General features: G+C 53.1%; 1 protein-coding gene across 1 annotated transcript in view; it reads right to left on the reverse strand.

Moving 5' to 3' along the window:
- The window catches only part of LOC140189923 (uncharacterized), a 94,720-nt gene that overhangs the window by 75,789 nt on the left and 3,779 nt on the right, over positions 1 to 15,152 (reverse strand). Inside the window, 3 exon segments of the mRNA XM_072246269.1 lie at positions 11,701 to 11,790; positions 12,395 to 12,551; positions 13,347 to 13,438. Coding sequence (XP_072102370.1) covers positions 11,701 to 11,790; positions 12,395 to 12,551; positions 13,347 to 13,438 — 339 coding nt within the window.

The following is a 15,152-nucleotide window of genomic DNA, read 5'->3' on the forward strand; positions in this document are numbered from 1 at the left end:
TTGAAAGAATGCAGAGCAAGTTTGTGCCAGGACTTGAGGATCTGAGTTATAAGGAAAGGTTGAATAGGTTAGGATTTTATTCCCTGGGGCGTAGGAGATTGGAGTATACAAAATTCGTCGTCGTCGTGGCTATCCCTCGAGGTCGAGGATGATGGTCTTCGTTCTGAAGAAGCGGCCCACAGAGCGAAGACGCCTGTGCGTGTATTTGTTTAACGTGTACTTGATGTCGCACTCCAAGAAACACACGATACTTCACAAATCAACCAACTGATTCCAATGGCATGGAAACCACGACGACTGGAGCTGATGGATTTGTTGCAGCCTTCATCCACCTTCACAGCCGTTGAGTTCGAAGTAACTTCGTCCGCCTGTTCCACCATTGAGGTCTTGGTTGGATTGTTCTTTGTCAGGGACATCATCCTCGACCTTACCGCCATGGGTGACCCTACCAGGAGCATAGCTCCAGACGACATCGCTCTCGTATCTCAGGACCACACAAGCCTCTCCACCACGACAAGGTGACAATCCACGCAGAAGATACAAAATTATGAGGGGTATAGATAGGGTAAATGCAAGCAGGCTTTTCCACTGAGGTTGGGTGGGACTACAACCAGAGGTGATGGGTTAGGGGTGAAAGGTGAAAAGTTCAAGGGGAACATGAGGGGAAACTTCTTCACTCAGAGGGTGGAACGAGCTGCCAGCAGAAGTGGTGCATGGGAGCTCGATTTCAACATTGAAGAGAAGTTGGGACAGGTACATGGATGGTAGGGGTGTGGAGGGCTGTGGGCCAGATGGAAGTAGGAAGTTTAAATGGCTCGGCATAGACTAGATGGGCCGAAGGGCCTGTTTCCGTGCTGTACTTTTCCACGACCAGGCTCCTCCCTGAGGATCGTCACTTTGTCATGGGGAGGGGGGGAGGCCCATGAGCCCCGGAGATCCTGTGCCTGACACCGTCTCGCGGTAGAGTTGCCCACGCCAACAAGGTCAAGGGGGAGGTTCCCGACACCGAGAGATCCAACCGGGACCATAACGCTGGAGCTGGCAGAAGATGGCGATTCATCTCGATGGCAGAGCAGGTGCAGGATGGTGAAGGGTCCTTCACTGGCACTGGACCCTGACCGGTCAAGGGTCATGGGGTGACTGTGCATCAGGCTCCCCACAGCAATACCCTGATTTCAAATCTGTCGTTTCTGAGAAATTTTAAACTGGTTCAATTGAACTCCGGGGTGAACGGAGACAGCTCGCCCTATTGACATCAATCATCTATGGATCAGGGGTTGAGAGGGTGAACAGCTTTAAGTTCCTCAGCATAAACATCACCGAGGATCTCACATGGTCTGTACACACTGGCTGTGTGATGAAAAAGACACAACAGCTCCTCTTTCACCCCTGATGGTTGAAGAAGTTTGGTGTGGGCCCCCAAATCCTAAGAACTTTCTATAGGGGTACGATTGAGAGCATCCTGACTGGCTGCATCACCGCCTGGTGTGGGAACTGTACCTCCCTCAATCGCAGGACTCTGCAGAGAGTGGTGTGGACGGCCCAGCACATCTGTAGATGTGAACTTAGAAACACAGAAAACCCTCAGCACAATACAGGCCCTTTGGCCCACAAAGCTGTGCCGAACATGTCCTTACTTTAGTAATTACCTAGGGTTACCCATTGCCCTCTATTTTTCTACTTCTCTTTAATATTGCAGCTGAACTCATATCTACTACTTCTGATTTTTCCACATCCTCACCATCCTCTGAGTGAAGAACTTCCCACTATTCAGGACATTTACAAAGATAGGTGCGTAAAAAAAGGCCCAAAGGATCATTGGGGACCCGAATCACCTCAACCACAACCATATAACAATTACAGCACGGAAACAGGCCATCTCGGCCCTTCTAGTCCCTGTCGAACGCTTACTCTCACCTAGTCCCACTTACCAGCACTCAGCCCATAACCCTCCATTCCTTTCCTGTCCATTTAGCTGTCCAATTTAACTTTAAACGACAACATCGAACCTGCCTCAACCACTTCTGCTGGAAGCTCGTTCCACACAGCTACCGCTCTCTGAGTAAAGAAGTTCCCCCTCATGTTACCCCTAAACTTTTTCCCTTTAACTCTCCACTCATGTCCTCTTGTTTGAATCTCCCCCACTCTCAATGGAAAAAGCCTATCCACGTCAACTCTATGTATCCCCCTCATAATTTTAAATTCCTCTATCAAGTCCCCCTCAACCTTCTACACTCCAAAGAATAAAGACCCAACTTGTTCAACCTTTCTCTGTAACTTAGGAGATGAAACCCAGGCAACATTCTAGTAAATCTTCTCTGTACTCTCTCAATTTTGTTGACATCTTTCCTATAATTTGGTGACCAGAACTGTACACAATACTCCAAATTTGGCCTCACCAATGCCTTGTACAATTTTAACATTACATCCCAACTCCTATACTCAATGCTCTGATTTATAAAGGCCAGCATACCAAAAGCTTTCTTCACCACCCTATCCACATGAGATTCCACCTTCAGGGAACTATGCACCATTATTCCTAGATCCCTCTGTTCTACTGCATTCTTCAATGCCCTACCATTTACAATGCATGTCCTATTTTGATTAGTCCAACCAAAATGTAGCACCTCACATTTATCAGCATTAAACTCCATTAAACAACCTGTTCCATCTGCTACCAACCGGGAAACGGTACCACAGCATAAAAGCCAGGACCAACAGGCTCCGGGACAGCTTTTTCCACCAGGCCATCAGACTGATTAACTCACACTGACACAACTGCATTTCTATGTTATATTGACTGTCCTGTTGTACATAATATTTATTACAAACTACTATAAATTACACATTCAGATGGAGACGTAACATAAAGATTTTTACTCCTCACGTATGTGAAGGAAGTAAGAAATAAAGTCAATTCAATTTAATGTTGAACTATGCGCTTAGATACAAAGAATTTGAAGAACTGTCAATTCTTGTTGCCATTGTTGAAACATTTCAAGCTTCTAGTGCTGACTATAAAAGTGGAATTAATCTTATAAACTCAATCAAACCTAAATCCAGGAACAGACTAGAAGTGGGACATTTGGATGATCCAATGAAGATTAAAACATATCTTTCATCTGGATGCAAACTTAATCTGGATGGTGTTTATAGACAACACACACAAAATGCTGGTGGGATGCAGCAGGCCAGACAACATCCATAGGAAGAAGCACAGTCAGTCTCAACCCGAAACATCGACTGTACTTCTTCTTATAGATGCTGCCTGGCCTGCTGCGTTCCACCAGCATTTTGTGTGTGCTGCTTGAATTTCCAGCGTCTGCAGATTTCTTCGTGTTTGGGTGTTTATAGACAATGGATTTGTAATAAAGTCAGATGTGAAAAGTTTATGGAACGTGAAAGATTTTCTCTGTTGTACTGCGTTTCATCACGGGCTTCAATTAACAAATAAAATCAAAAGACTGTGATTTTTCAGTTTTCATTCCATATTACAATAAACCTTCTAAAGTGCCACGCGGTTTTCAGACCGTGTAAAAGTTTGCTGCTCAGGGACATGGTTGGTCTGCACAGCTGTAAAACCCAGAGGGAAGGTTGGACAGGGTGGTGAAGACAGCGTTTGGTGCACTGGTCTTCCTGGGTACGGTTGTTGTGTTTAAGGTTCACACATTATGTTGCATTTGTACAAGACGTTGGTGAGACTGCACTCAGTGCACTGCATATGGTTTTGGTTACCGTTACGCTGGGTGGCAAGGTGGGGATAGGTCTCCACCAAAGGAGGTGTAGGCGCTCCTTCCCTCCGCTAGCCTGCAGGTCACCCTTGGGCAAGGTGTAACACCTGCTTAAACCACTCCCCGCCCCCCGCCCAGATCACATGAAGCTACCGGAGCAGATGGTGGATGGTTGCACACATCACAAGTCCTGCCTACGCGACCACTAGACGCCAGGCAGACAATCTCTGAAGAGTATTGATAATGGCTGAGGGTCACCCGTCTTGTAAAGACACTGCCCAGAAGATGGCAATGGCAAACCACTTCTGTAGTAAAATTAGCCAAGAACAATCATGGTCACGGAAAGACCGTGATTGCCCACGTCACACGACACGGCACATCACGAACGAACGATTTATATAACACCTTTCAGGCTCAATGTACTTTACATAGACAGTAAAGATAAATCAATATAACCATGAGAATTCGAGACAAAATGAAAAATCATAGGAAAGGACAAACATTATATAGGATAAAACATAATGGAATATATTATATAATATATAATCAACAGATATTAAGTAATCTATAAGAAGGCCAAATTAAAAAGTAGGTTTTCAGAAGTGTTTTGAAACATTCCACAGTACTAGTATCTCAGTCCAGGTGCTTGGTGTACAAGTGCAATGGGCTACATCGCCAGTTCTTATATGCTTGGCTCGAGGAACACAAAGCAAACCAGTACTCGCGGATCTTTGATTACGATTAGGGCTGTAAGGGGATTGACACTCCAGAATAAACGGAAGAAGAAAGCCCTTAACTCCGAGTGGGGTCATCGGGACGCCGTCATGACGGCGTATTTCTAGCAGGCTTTCTTATTTTTACGAGGCCGAGTTGCTAGCTCGACGCGCAACCCAGCACGGATGGAAAGCGTGCAAGGGAGCCAGCTGGATTCGAACTCAGGACCCTTCGCTTCGAAGTCTGGTGCTGATGCACTATGCCACCAGCCGGCTAGAATAAACGGAGCAGCTTGATTATTTCGAAACCTATATACAACTGAGAGGGTAGACCACAATCGCCCGTGTTGAACGACATGGCACATAACGTTGGCGATGGTGCTGTTGAAGTGCAGAACAAATTTACGGGGTGCTGCCTGGACTGCGGGGGGGAGGGGGGGTTACTGGGTTACAGGGAGAGTTACGTAGACGAGGTTTCCGTTCCCTCGGAGGTAAGAGATTGGGGAGCGAAGTGACAGAGGCACATACAAGTTAGACAGGGTGAAAGCACACAGTCTTGATCTCTGGGAGGAGGTGCTAAGAGCAAGAGGTATTCACTTTAAGATCAGAGGCAGGAGATTTAAAAGGGATGTCAGGACCAGCTGCTTTACACAACGGATGGTGCGTATTTGGAATGAGCTGCCGGAAATAGTGGTTGAGGAGATGACATTAGCAATGTTTCAGAAGAAGGATCTTAGACAAGTACATAGATAGGAAACTCAGCCTTGGACAGTGCCCAGCATATTGATGCAGTTACAATGAAGGCAAGACAGTGGCTATATTTCATTCCGAGCTTGAGGGGATTTGGTTTGTCACCAAAAACAACTTTCGCAACTTTCTGCAGACAGCATTCTGACTGAGTGCATCGCCGTCTGGTATGGTGTGGTGGGGTGGGGGTGAGGGGCTACTGCACAGGATTGAAATAAGCTGCAGAAAGTTGTAAACCCAGCCGATGGGGAGATAATGGCCTTCCCAGCATCGAGGGACCACCTTCGAAAGGTGACGCCTCAAAAAGGCAGCATCCATCATTAGGGACCCCCATCACCCAGGACATGCCCTCTTCTCATTGCTACCATCAGGGAGAAATAGACAATAGACAATAGGTGCAGGAGCAGGCCATTCGGTCCTTCGAGCCAGCACCGCCCTTCACTGCGATCATGGCTGATCATCCACAATCAGTATCCAGTTCCTGCCTTATCCCCATAACCTTTGATTCCGCTATCTTTAAGAGCTCTATCCATCTCTTTCTTGAAAGCATCCAGAGACTTGGCCTCCACAGCCTTCTGGGGCAGAGCATTCCATACTCCACCACTCTCTGGGTGAAAAAGTTTTTCCTCAACTCCGTTCTAAATGGCCTAGCCCTTATTCTTAAACTGTGGCCTCTGGTTCTGGACTCACCCATCAGCGGGAACATGTTTCCTGCCTCCAGCATGTCCAATCCCTTAATAATCTTATATGTTTCAATCAGAAAGTACAGGAGCCTGAAGGCACACACTCAACGATTCAGGAACAGCTTCTTCCTCGTTGCCATCGGATTTCTGAATGGACACTGAACCTACGGACACTACCTCACTACTTTTTTTGCATTACTTACTCAATTTATCTACATTTTATATATTAAACCTAATTCTGATTCTGATTCCACGCAGAGCTACAGAAACTCCAACAGAAGTTCTGAAGAGCTCATTGCTGGGAGAGGAAGGATCTTCGCCCAGAAGATGTAGGAGGTTGTGTGGCGAAAACGGAAGCCACGGGGACGATCAATATTCCATCAGCCCAGGACAGACTCCTGCGGGCTGCTGTCGGCTGCCTGTGCCCCGGTAGGTCTGATGGGCTCAAGAGGAACCTGTGTAGGAGAAGTCTGGGGGGTGGGGTGGTGCTGGTGCTGTGGGCCTAACACATGCAGGTGGGACTGGGCAACACAGACGAGTTGGGCCTGTTGCACTCTTAATGAGTCATTAAGTTCATCTGAAGCGACAAAATTAAACCAGGACTCACACAGTGAACGGCAGAATCCTGGGGAGTGTTGTAGAACAGAGAGACCCAGGAGTACAGGGACATGGTTCCCCGAACGTGCCTACACAGGTAGACAGGGTGGTGAAGAAGGCATTTGTTACTTTGACCTTCATGGGACGGGACACTGGGTACAGGAGTTGGGACGTCCCGTACACCTGTACAAGACGTCGGTGAGGCCGCACTCGGAGTATTGTGTGCAGTTCTGGTCACCCAGCTATAGGAAGGATGTCATTATGCTGGGGAGGACACAGGAAAGATTCCCCTGGTTGTTCCCGGGACTGGAGGGATTGAGTTATAAGGACAGGCTGGGACTGTTTTCCCTGGAGTGAAGGAGGCTGAGGGGTGACCTTATAGAGGTTTATAAAACCACGAGGGTGAATGGTCACAGTCTTTCCCCAGGGTAGGGGAGTCTAGAGGGCACAGGTTTAAGGTGGGAGAGGAGCGATTTAAAGGGGACCTGAGGGTGGAGTGGATGTGGGATGACACTTGGGTGGGTACATGGCTCAGAAAGATTCAGAGGGCTATGGGAAATGGGAACGGCTGAGATGGGGATCTGGGTTGGAATGGAAGGGTTGGGCCAAAGGGCCTCTTTCAATTCTGTACGAGGCACCAGAACAGTAACAGCTATCCAGATACCAACACTATGCCCTCTGCCTCTCTGTGGGAGGGGTGGTGAGGAGGGAACACTGTGCTGTGGGAGGGGCGGTGAGGAGGGAGTGCTGTGCTGTGGGAGGGGCGGTGAGGAGGAAGTGCTGTGCTGTGGGAGGGGCGGTGAGGAGGGAACACTGTGCTGTGGGAGGGGTGGTGAGGAGGGAGTGCTGCGCTGTGGGAGGGGCGATGAGGAGGGAGTGCTGTGCTGTGGGAGGGGTGATGAGGAGGGAGTTCCACTCTGTGGGAGGAGCAGTGAGGAGGGAACACTGTGCTGTGGGAGGGGCGGTGAGGAGGGAGTGCTGTGCTGTGGGAGGGGTGGTGAGGAGGGAGTGCTGTGCTGTGGGAGGGGTGGTGAGGAGGGAGTTCCACTCTGTGGGAGGGGCGGTGAGGAGGGAGTGCTGTGCTGTGGGAGGGGCGGTGAGGAGGGAGTGCTGTGCTGTGGGAGGGGCGGTGAGGAGTGAACACTGTGCTGTGGGAGGGGCGATGAGGAGGGAGTGCTGTGCTGTGGGAGGGGCGGTGAGGAGGGAGTGCTGTGCTGTGGGAGGGGTGATGAGGAGGGAGTTCCACTCTGTGGGAGGAGCAGTGAGGAGGGAACACTGTGCTGTGGGAGGGGCGATGAGGAGGGAGTGCTGTGCTGTGGGAGGGGTGGTGAGGAGGGAGTGCTGTGCTGTGGGAGGGGTGGTGAGGAGGGAGTTCCACTCTGTGGGAGGGGCGGTGAGGAGGGAGTGCTGTGCTGTGGGAGGGGCGGTGAGGAGGGAGTGCTGTGCTGTGGGAGGGGCGATGAGGAGGGAGTGCTGTGCTGTGGGAGGGGCGGTGAGGAGGGAGTGCTGTGCTGTGGGAGGGACTGTGAGGAGGGAGTGCTGTGCTGTGGGAGGGGCGGTGAGGAGGGAGTGCTGTGCTGTGGGAGGGGTTGTGAGGAGGGAGTGCTGTGCTGTGGGAGGGGCGGTGAGGAGGGAGTGCCGCGCTGTGGGAGGGACTGTGAGGAGGGAGTGCTGTGCTGTGGGAGGGGTAGTGAGGAGGGAACACTGTGCTGTGGGAGGGGTGGTGAGGAGGGAGTGCCGTGCTGTGGGAGGGGTTGTGAGGAGGGAGTGCCGTGCTGTGGGAGGGGTGGTGAGGAGGGAGTGCTGTGCTGTGGGAGGGGCGGTGAGGAGGGAGTGCTGTGCTGTGGGAGGGGCGGTGAGGAGGGAGTGCTGTGCTGTGGGAGGGACTGTGAGGAGGGAGTGCTGTGCTGTGGGAGGGGCGGTGAGGAGGGAGTGCTGTGCTGTGGGAGGGGTTGTGAGGAGGGAGTGCTGTGCTGTGGGAGGGGCGGTGAGGAGTGAACACTGTGCTGTGGGAGGGGCGGTGAGGAGGGAGTGCCGCGCTGTGGGAGGGACTGTGAGGAGGGAGTGCTGTGCTGTGGGAGGGGCGGTGAGGAGGGAACACTGTGCTGTGGGAGGGGCGGTGAGGAGGAAGTGCTGTGCTGTGGGAGGGGCGGTGAGGAGGGAACACTGTGCTGTGGGAGGGGCGGTGAGGAGGGAGTGCTGCGCTGTGGGAGGGGCGATGAGGAGGGAGTGCTGTGCTGTGGGAGGGGTGGTGAGGAGGGAGTGCTGTCCTGTGGGAGGGGCGGTGAGGAGGGAGTGCTGTGCTGTGGGAGGGGTGGTGAGGAGGGAGTGCTGTGCTGTGGGAGGGGCGGTGAGGAGGGAGTTCCACTCTGTGGGAGGGGCGGTGAGGAGGGAACACTGTGCTGTGGGAGGGGCGGTGAGGAGGGAACACTGTGCTGTGGGAGGGGCGGTGAGGAGGGAGTGCCGCGCTGTGGGAGGGACTGTGAGGAGGGAGTGCTGTGCTGTGGGAGGGGCGGTGAGGAGGGAACACTGTGCTGTGGGAGGGGCGGTGAGGAGGAAGTGCTGTGCTGTGGGAGGGGCGGTGAGGAGGGAACACTGTGCTGTGGGAGGGGCGGTGAGGAGGGAGTGCTGCGCTGTGGGAGGGGCGATGAGGAGGGAGTGCTGTGCTGTGGGAGGGGTGGTGAGGAGGGAGTGCTGTCCTGTGGGAGGGGCGGTGAGGAGGGAGTGCTGTGCTGTGGGAGGGGTGGTGAGGAGGGAGTGCTGTGCTGTGGGAGGGGCGGTGAGGAGGGAGTTCCACTCTGTGGGAGGGGCGGTGAGGAGGGAACACTGTGCTGTGGGAGGGGTAGTGAGGAGGGAGTTCCACTCTGTGGGAGGGGCAGTGAGGAGGGAACACTGTGCTGTGGGAGGGGTGGTGAGGAGGGAGTGCCGTGCTGTGGGAGGGGTTGTGAGGAGGGAGTGCCGTGCTGTGGGAGGGGTGGTGAGGAGGGAGTGCTGTGCTGTGGGAGGGGCGGTGAGGAGGGAGTGCCGTGCTGTGGGAGGGGCGGTGAGGAGGGAGTGCTGTGCTGTGGGAAGGGCGGTGAGGAGGGAGTGCTGTGCTGTGGGAGGGGTGGTGAGGAGGGAGTGCCACTCAATCTGTTTACTTTATATCTACATATCGAGATGCAGCCCGGAACAGGCCATCCTGGTCCCTCGAGCCGTACTGCCCAGCAATCCCTGATTTAATCCCACCCCAGTCACAGGACAATTTACAATGACCAATTAACCTAGCAACCTGTACATCTTTGGACTGTGGGAGGAAAACAGAGCTCCCGGAGGAAACCCACGCAGTCACGGGGAGAATGTACAAACTCCTCACAGGACAGCGGTGGGAATTGAACTTGGGTCATTGGTTCTGTAGAGCGTCGTGCTGACCAGTACTGTGCTGCCCCACGGACCACCCTCTGGGGTGAAAATGTTACCCCTCAGATTCCTAGTGGATCTCTCTCCCCTCACCTTAAACCTCTACCCTCTAGATTTTTGGATTCCCCACCCCTGGGGAAAGCAGTGCGTGTTCACTCTGTCTATACCCCTCGTGGTTTTATACACCTCTGTAAGGTCACCCCTCGATCTCCTGTGACCCAAGGATAAAGTCCCAGCCTGACCGACTGCCCTCCATAACTCAGTCTATCGAGTCCCCGCAACTCCCTCATAAATGCTGGGTGACATGTTGGCGTGACAACAAGCTTTCGCTCAAGGTCAACAAAACAGAAGAGCTGGTCATTGACTTCGGTGGGTGGGGGGTGGTGTTAGTGCACACGCTCCTCTCCACACCAACGGTATTGAGGTCGAGAGGGTAGAGAGTTCAGATTCCAGCCAGGGAAGCCCACCAACGCCTCTACTTCCTCAGGAAGCTGAAGAACTCCGCTGTGTCCCTGACGATACTCGCCAATTTTTATCAAAGCCCCACAGTAAGCATCCTATCTGGATGCATTACAGCTCTGCCCACGACTGCGAGAGACTGCAGAGTTGTGAACCAGCCCCTCCACGGACTCTGTTTACGCTTCTGGCTGTGTCAGTACACCTCCCGCTGTTTCAGTAATTCATCAAAGACCCCACCCACCCCAGACATTCTCTCTTCTCTCCACTCCCATCGGGCAGAAGACACAGAAGCCAGTAAGCACGTCCCACCAGGCTCAGGGACAGCTTCTACTCCACTGGTAGGATGATAAAATGGACTCTTGATCTCGTGACGATCTTGCACCTTATCGCTTACCAGCACTGCACTTTCTCTGTGACTGTGACACTCTATCCTGCATTCTGTTATTCTTTTACCATGTTCTGCCTCAGTGCACCGTGTAATGATCTGATCTGTATGAACAGTGTGCAAGACAAGGATTTCACTCTATCTTGGTATAGGGAACAATAATTATGAAGAAAGTGGGTCAGCACCTCTGCTGCCTCAGGGGTTTGTGAAGATTCGGCATGGCATCTAAAGTTTTGACAAACTTCTATAAATAAGTAGTGGAGAGTATATTGACTGGCCTGGTATGGAAACACCAATGCCCTTGAATTGAAATCCGAGAAAAGGTAGGGGGTACGGCCCAGTCCTTCACGGATAAAGCCCACCCCACCATTGAGCACGTCTACACGCAGTACTGTCTCAGGAAAGCAGCATCCATCATCAGAGACCCCTTCCGCCCAGGACATGCTCTCTTCTCACTGCTGCCATCAGGAAGAAGGTCCAGGAGCCTCAGGACTCTCACCACCAGGTTCAGGAACAGTTAATTCCCCTCAACCATCAGGCCCTTGAACCAGAGGAGATAACTTCACTTGCCCCATCACTGAAGTATTCCCACAACCTCTGGACTCACTTTCAAGGACTCTTCATCTCATGTGCTCGATAATTATTGCTTATTTATTTATGATTATTATTTCTTTCCTTTTGCGTTTGCAGAGCTTCTTGTCTTTTGCAGACTGGGTGAATGACAAGTTGCTCTGCTCTTTCATTCTATTATGGAATTACTGAGTATGCCCACAAGCAAATGAATCAGTGTTGTGTAGGATAACATGAATGTACTTGGATAATAAATTTACTCTGAACGTTGTAACGAACTGAACATCGTAAGCACTCTCACTTGACTTCATTTAATGCGACCGGTCTGTTTCTCTAATCACTGGGCAGGTCAACAACCCTCCAACCCCTCCAAGGCACGTGCCAGTGTGAACGTCTGTGAGCAAGGATCAACTCACCATCTCTTTGTGATTCGGGTAGAAGACCTGGTTGATCAGGGGAAAGTCTTCAGGCCCCAGTTTCTTGAAGATCCTGGTCAGCTGTCCAAACTGGAGAGAGGAGGGCAGAGAGAGACAGAGAGAGAGAGAGGTGGGGTCAGAGAGGAGGTAGGCTAATCCCTTCTCCTTGTCTCTGTCACCCACTCCGTCCCCTACACCCCTCCCCATCTCTGTCACCCCTCCCTCCCCTACACCCCTCCCCATCTCCATGAACACCCCCTCTTCTTCTTCTTGAGAGGGCTTGGGAGATGAGAGAGAAGGGGAGATGGGGGAGGCGGGAGGAAAGAGTAATGAGGAGGGGGGAGAGGAGGAGGAATGGGGAGAGAGTGACAAAGGTTAGTGGAAGGAAGAGGATCAGGGTGTAGTTAGAGGGGAGAGTGCAAAGATGGGGAGAGAAAACGAAGAAGGGGAGAGAGAGAAGTGGGGAGGGGGGAAGTTGGGAGCAAATGGAGAGAATGGTGGGGGGAGAGGGAAGGAGGGAATGGAGGAGACCAGGGAGGGATGGGAAGACAGTGGGAGGGGATGGAAGGAGAGGGAGGTAGGTGAGGAGGGGAGAGAGAGGGAGGGAGGAATGGAGGGACCGGTGAGAGATAGAGGGGATGGACGGAGTAGGGAGTGAGCTAGGGTCCCCGTTTCCCCTCCCCCACTCACTCACCACCCAGGGCTTGTCGCAGAAGTTGTAGACGGAGTGCAGGGAGTTGAGGCTGGGCACGCCGGCGTACTGCAGGCCGATGACGATGTTCCGGAAGTCTCCGCCCTTGGCCATGCTGTAGGCGTGCTGCCTCACCAGGACAAACTCCGGTGTGAAGGACCTGTGGAGGTGGGGCGGGGGGAAGGCCGTTAAATGCACCGTCCTGTCTCACCCGTCCCACCACTCCCCGGGACCGGGAATTCCAAGGTTCCGGAACCCGTGCTGGCGATCAGCGATCGGAAGGGGCTTGTCCCAGCCGAGCACTCGTCCCAGGATCACGGCGTGCTGGGTTCACACCTAATGGACCAAAGGCCCTGCTTCTCACACTGGGCATCTCGAGGTAGAGGGGGGAGACTCTGGGTCACTAAGGGTCCAATATTCAACTTCATATACACAAAATGCTGGAGGAACTCAGCAGCATCTATGGGGGAGAATAAATCTCGGCCCGAAACATCGACTGTTCATCTCCCTCCATAGACGCTGACTGACCTGCTGAGTTCCTCCAGCATTTTGTGTGCGTTGCTCTGGATTTCCAGCATCTACAGAGTCTTTTGTGTTTACGATACTCCGAGTGCGGTCTCACCGAGTCTTGTACAGGTGTAACGGGACGTCCCAACTCCTGTACCCAGTGTCCCGCCCGATGAAGGGCAGCGTGCCAAACGCCTTCCTCACCGTCCTGTCTACCAGTGATGCCACTTTCAGGGAACCCTGTGCCTGTACCCCTGGGTCTGTGTTCTACAACACTCCCCAGGGCTCTGTCATTCACTGTGTAAGTCCTGCCCTGGTTCAGTGAGACAGGCTGGGATTCGCAGTAATCCCCAGGGTGGGATCGTACACAGTCCGCGTTCACGTCTCTCGGCTCTGCTTCCCCGCGCGGTACCACCTCACCCACTCGCACCCTGCGGACATCCCTCACCTGGTAACCCTCACCCCGTTCCTAAACGCATCCACGTCCACGGTGAAACTGCCCGTGGCGTGCGACACCACGTTGAGCTCGGAGAACTCTGCCTGCAGACAGAGAGGGAGAAACAGGAGAGAGGGGGAGAGAGAGGGGAGAGAGAGAAAGGGAGAAAGGAGAGGGGAGGGGGTGAGAGAGAAAGGGAGAAATGAGAGGGGAGGGGGGTGAGAGGGGAGGGGGGAAGGGGGAGGAGAGGGGAGGGGGAGGAGAAGGGGAAGAGAGAGAGGGAGAGGGGGAAAGGGAAGGAGAGGGGGAGAGGGGGGAGTGGGGAGGGGGGAGAGGGGGAGAGGGGAGAGGGGAGGGGGGAGAGGGGAGGGGGGAGGGGGGAGAGGGGAGAGGGGAGGGGGGAGAGGGGAGGGGGGAGAGGGGAGAGAGGAGGAGAGATGGGGAGAGGAGAGAGACGGGGAGAGGGGAGGGAGAGGGGGAAGGGAGGGAGAGAGGGAGAGAGGGAGGGGGAAGGGAGAGGAGAGGGGAGAGGGGGAGAGGGAGAGGGGAAGGGGGAGAGAGGGGGAGGGGGAGAGAGGGGGAGGGGGGAGAGAGGGGGAGGGGGAGAGAGGGGGAGGGGGAGAGAGGGGGAAGGGGGAGGGGGAGGGGGAAGGGGGAGGGGGAGAGAGAGAGGGAAAGAGGGGAGAGGGGAAGGGGAAGATAGAGAGAGAGGGGGAGAGGGGTGGACAGAGAGAGAGCAAAAGAGAGAGAAACAGACAGACAGACAGACAGTGAGTGGGGGAAGGAGGGAGAGAAAAGACATTAGTGACTTTATGTCGGATGACCACAACCATCTTCACCCAGTCATAATGTCATTAACGTCCACAGGGTCACAGAAGGGTTAAGTGGAGTCCACAGTCAGATATTTGTAGGGGAGCTCACTATCAAACACCTGAGGTCAAAGGGTCACAGTGAACCAGTCCCAGGGTCATTTGGCCGTTGACGTGTGGTCACTGTCACCTAGTACCTGGTCAAGGGTCAGTGTCATATGATCCCAGGGTCACAGCGTCAATGTCACACCACCCTAGGGTCAATTGGTCATAGTCATGTGATCCCCAGTATCACTGGGTTAATATCACATGACCAGTGTCACATAGTTACTGTCACATGATTTTAGTGCCACAAGGTCACAGGGTCACTATCACGTGAACCCATGGTCAAAGGGTCACCATAACGTGATCACAGGGTCACAAGGTCACAGATTGTGCCACCCCAGGGTCACAGGCTCACCATCACATTATCCCAGGGTCAGAGGATCATAGACACATGACCCCCCCCCAAGGTCACTGTGAGATGATTCCGAGTTCACAGGTTCACACCAGATCAGGGTCATAGGGTCACCGTGATGTGACCCAAGGGTTACAAGGTCACTACCGCATGATTCCAGGTATGCAAGGTCACGGTCAGATGACCACTGGGTTATAGGGTCACTGCCGCAGAATTACAGGGTCAGAGGTCATGGTTGTGTTGTCCGGAGTCAGAGTTCTGTGTGCCACAACTTGGCCAACTACCTCTGTTCCTAGCATGGGTCTGGTGCTATAGGTGCAGTCCTGGCCCCGTTCTTGAAGCAGAGGCTCCCTCAGGTGTACAAACCTCACTGCTCAGGAAGATCCCGCTGGACTCAGAGGTGGAGAGGGGCTTCAGGAGATGAACTAATGATAAGCTTTGGGCAATGTGACCGTGACTATGACCCTTGGCCCCTGGGATGTGCAGACAGTGACCCTGTGACTCTTAAAGCCGTGCAACCTATGATGCTGTCATTATTTCAAAGTGACGTCC

This window comes from Mobula birostris, chromosome 29 (assembly GCF_030028105.1).
Source record: "Mobula birostris isolate sMobBir1 chromosome 29, sMobBir1.hap1, whole genome shotgun sequence".
Taxonomy (NCBI): Eukaryota; Metazoa; Chordata; class Chondrichthyes; order Myliobatiformes; family Myliobatidae; genus Mobula; species Mobula birostris.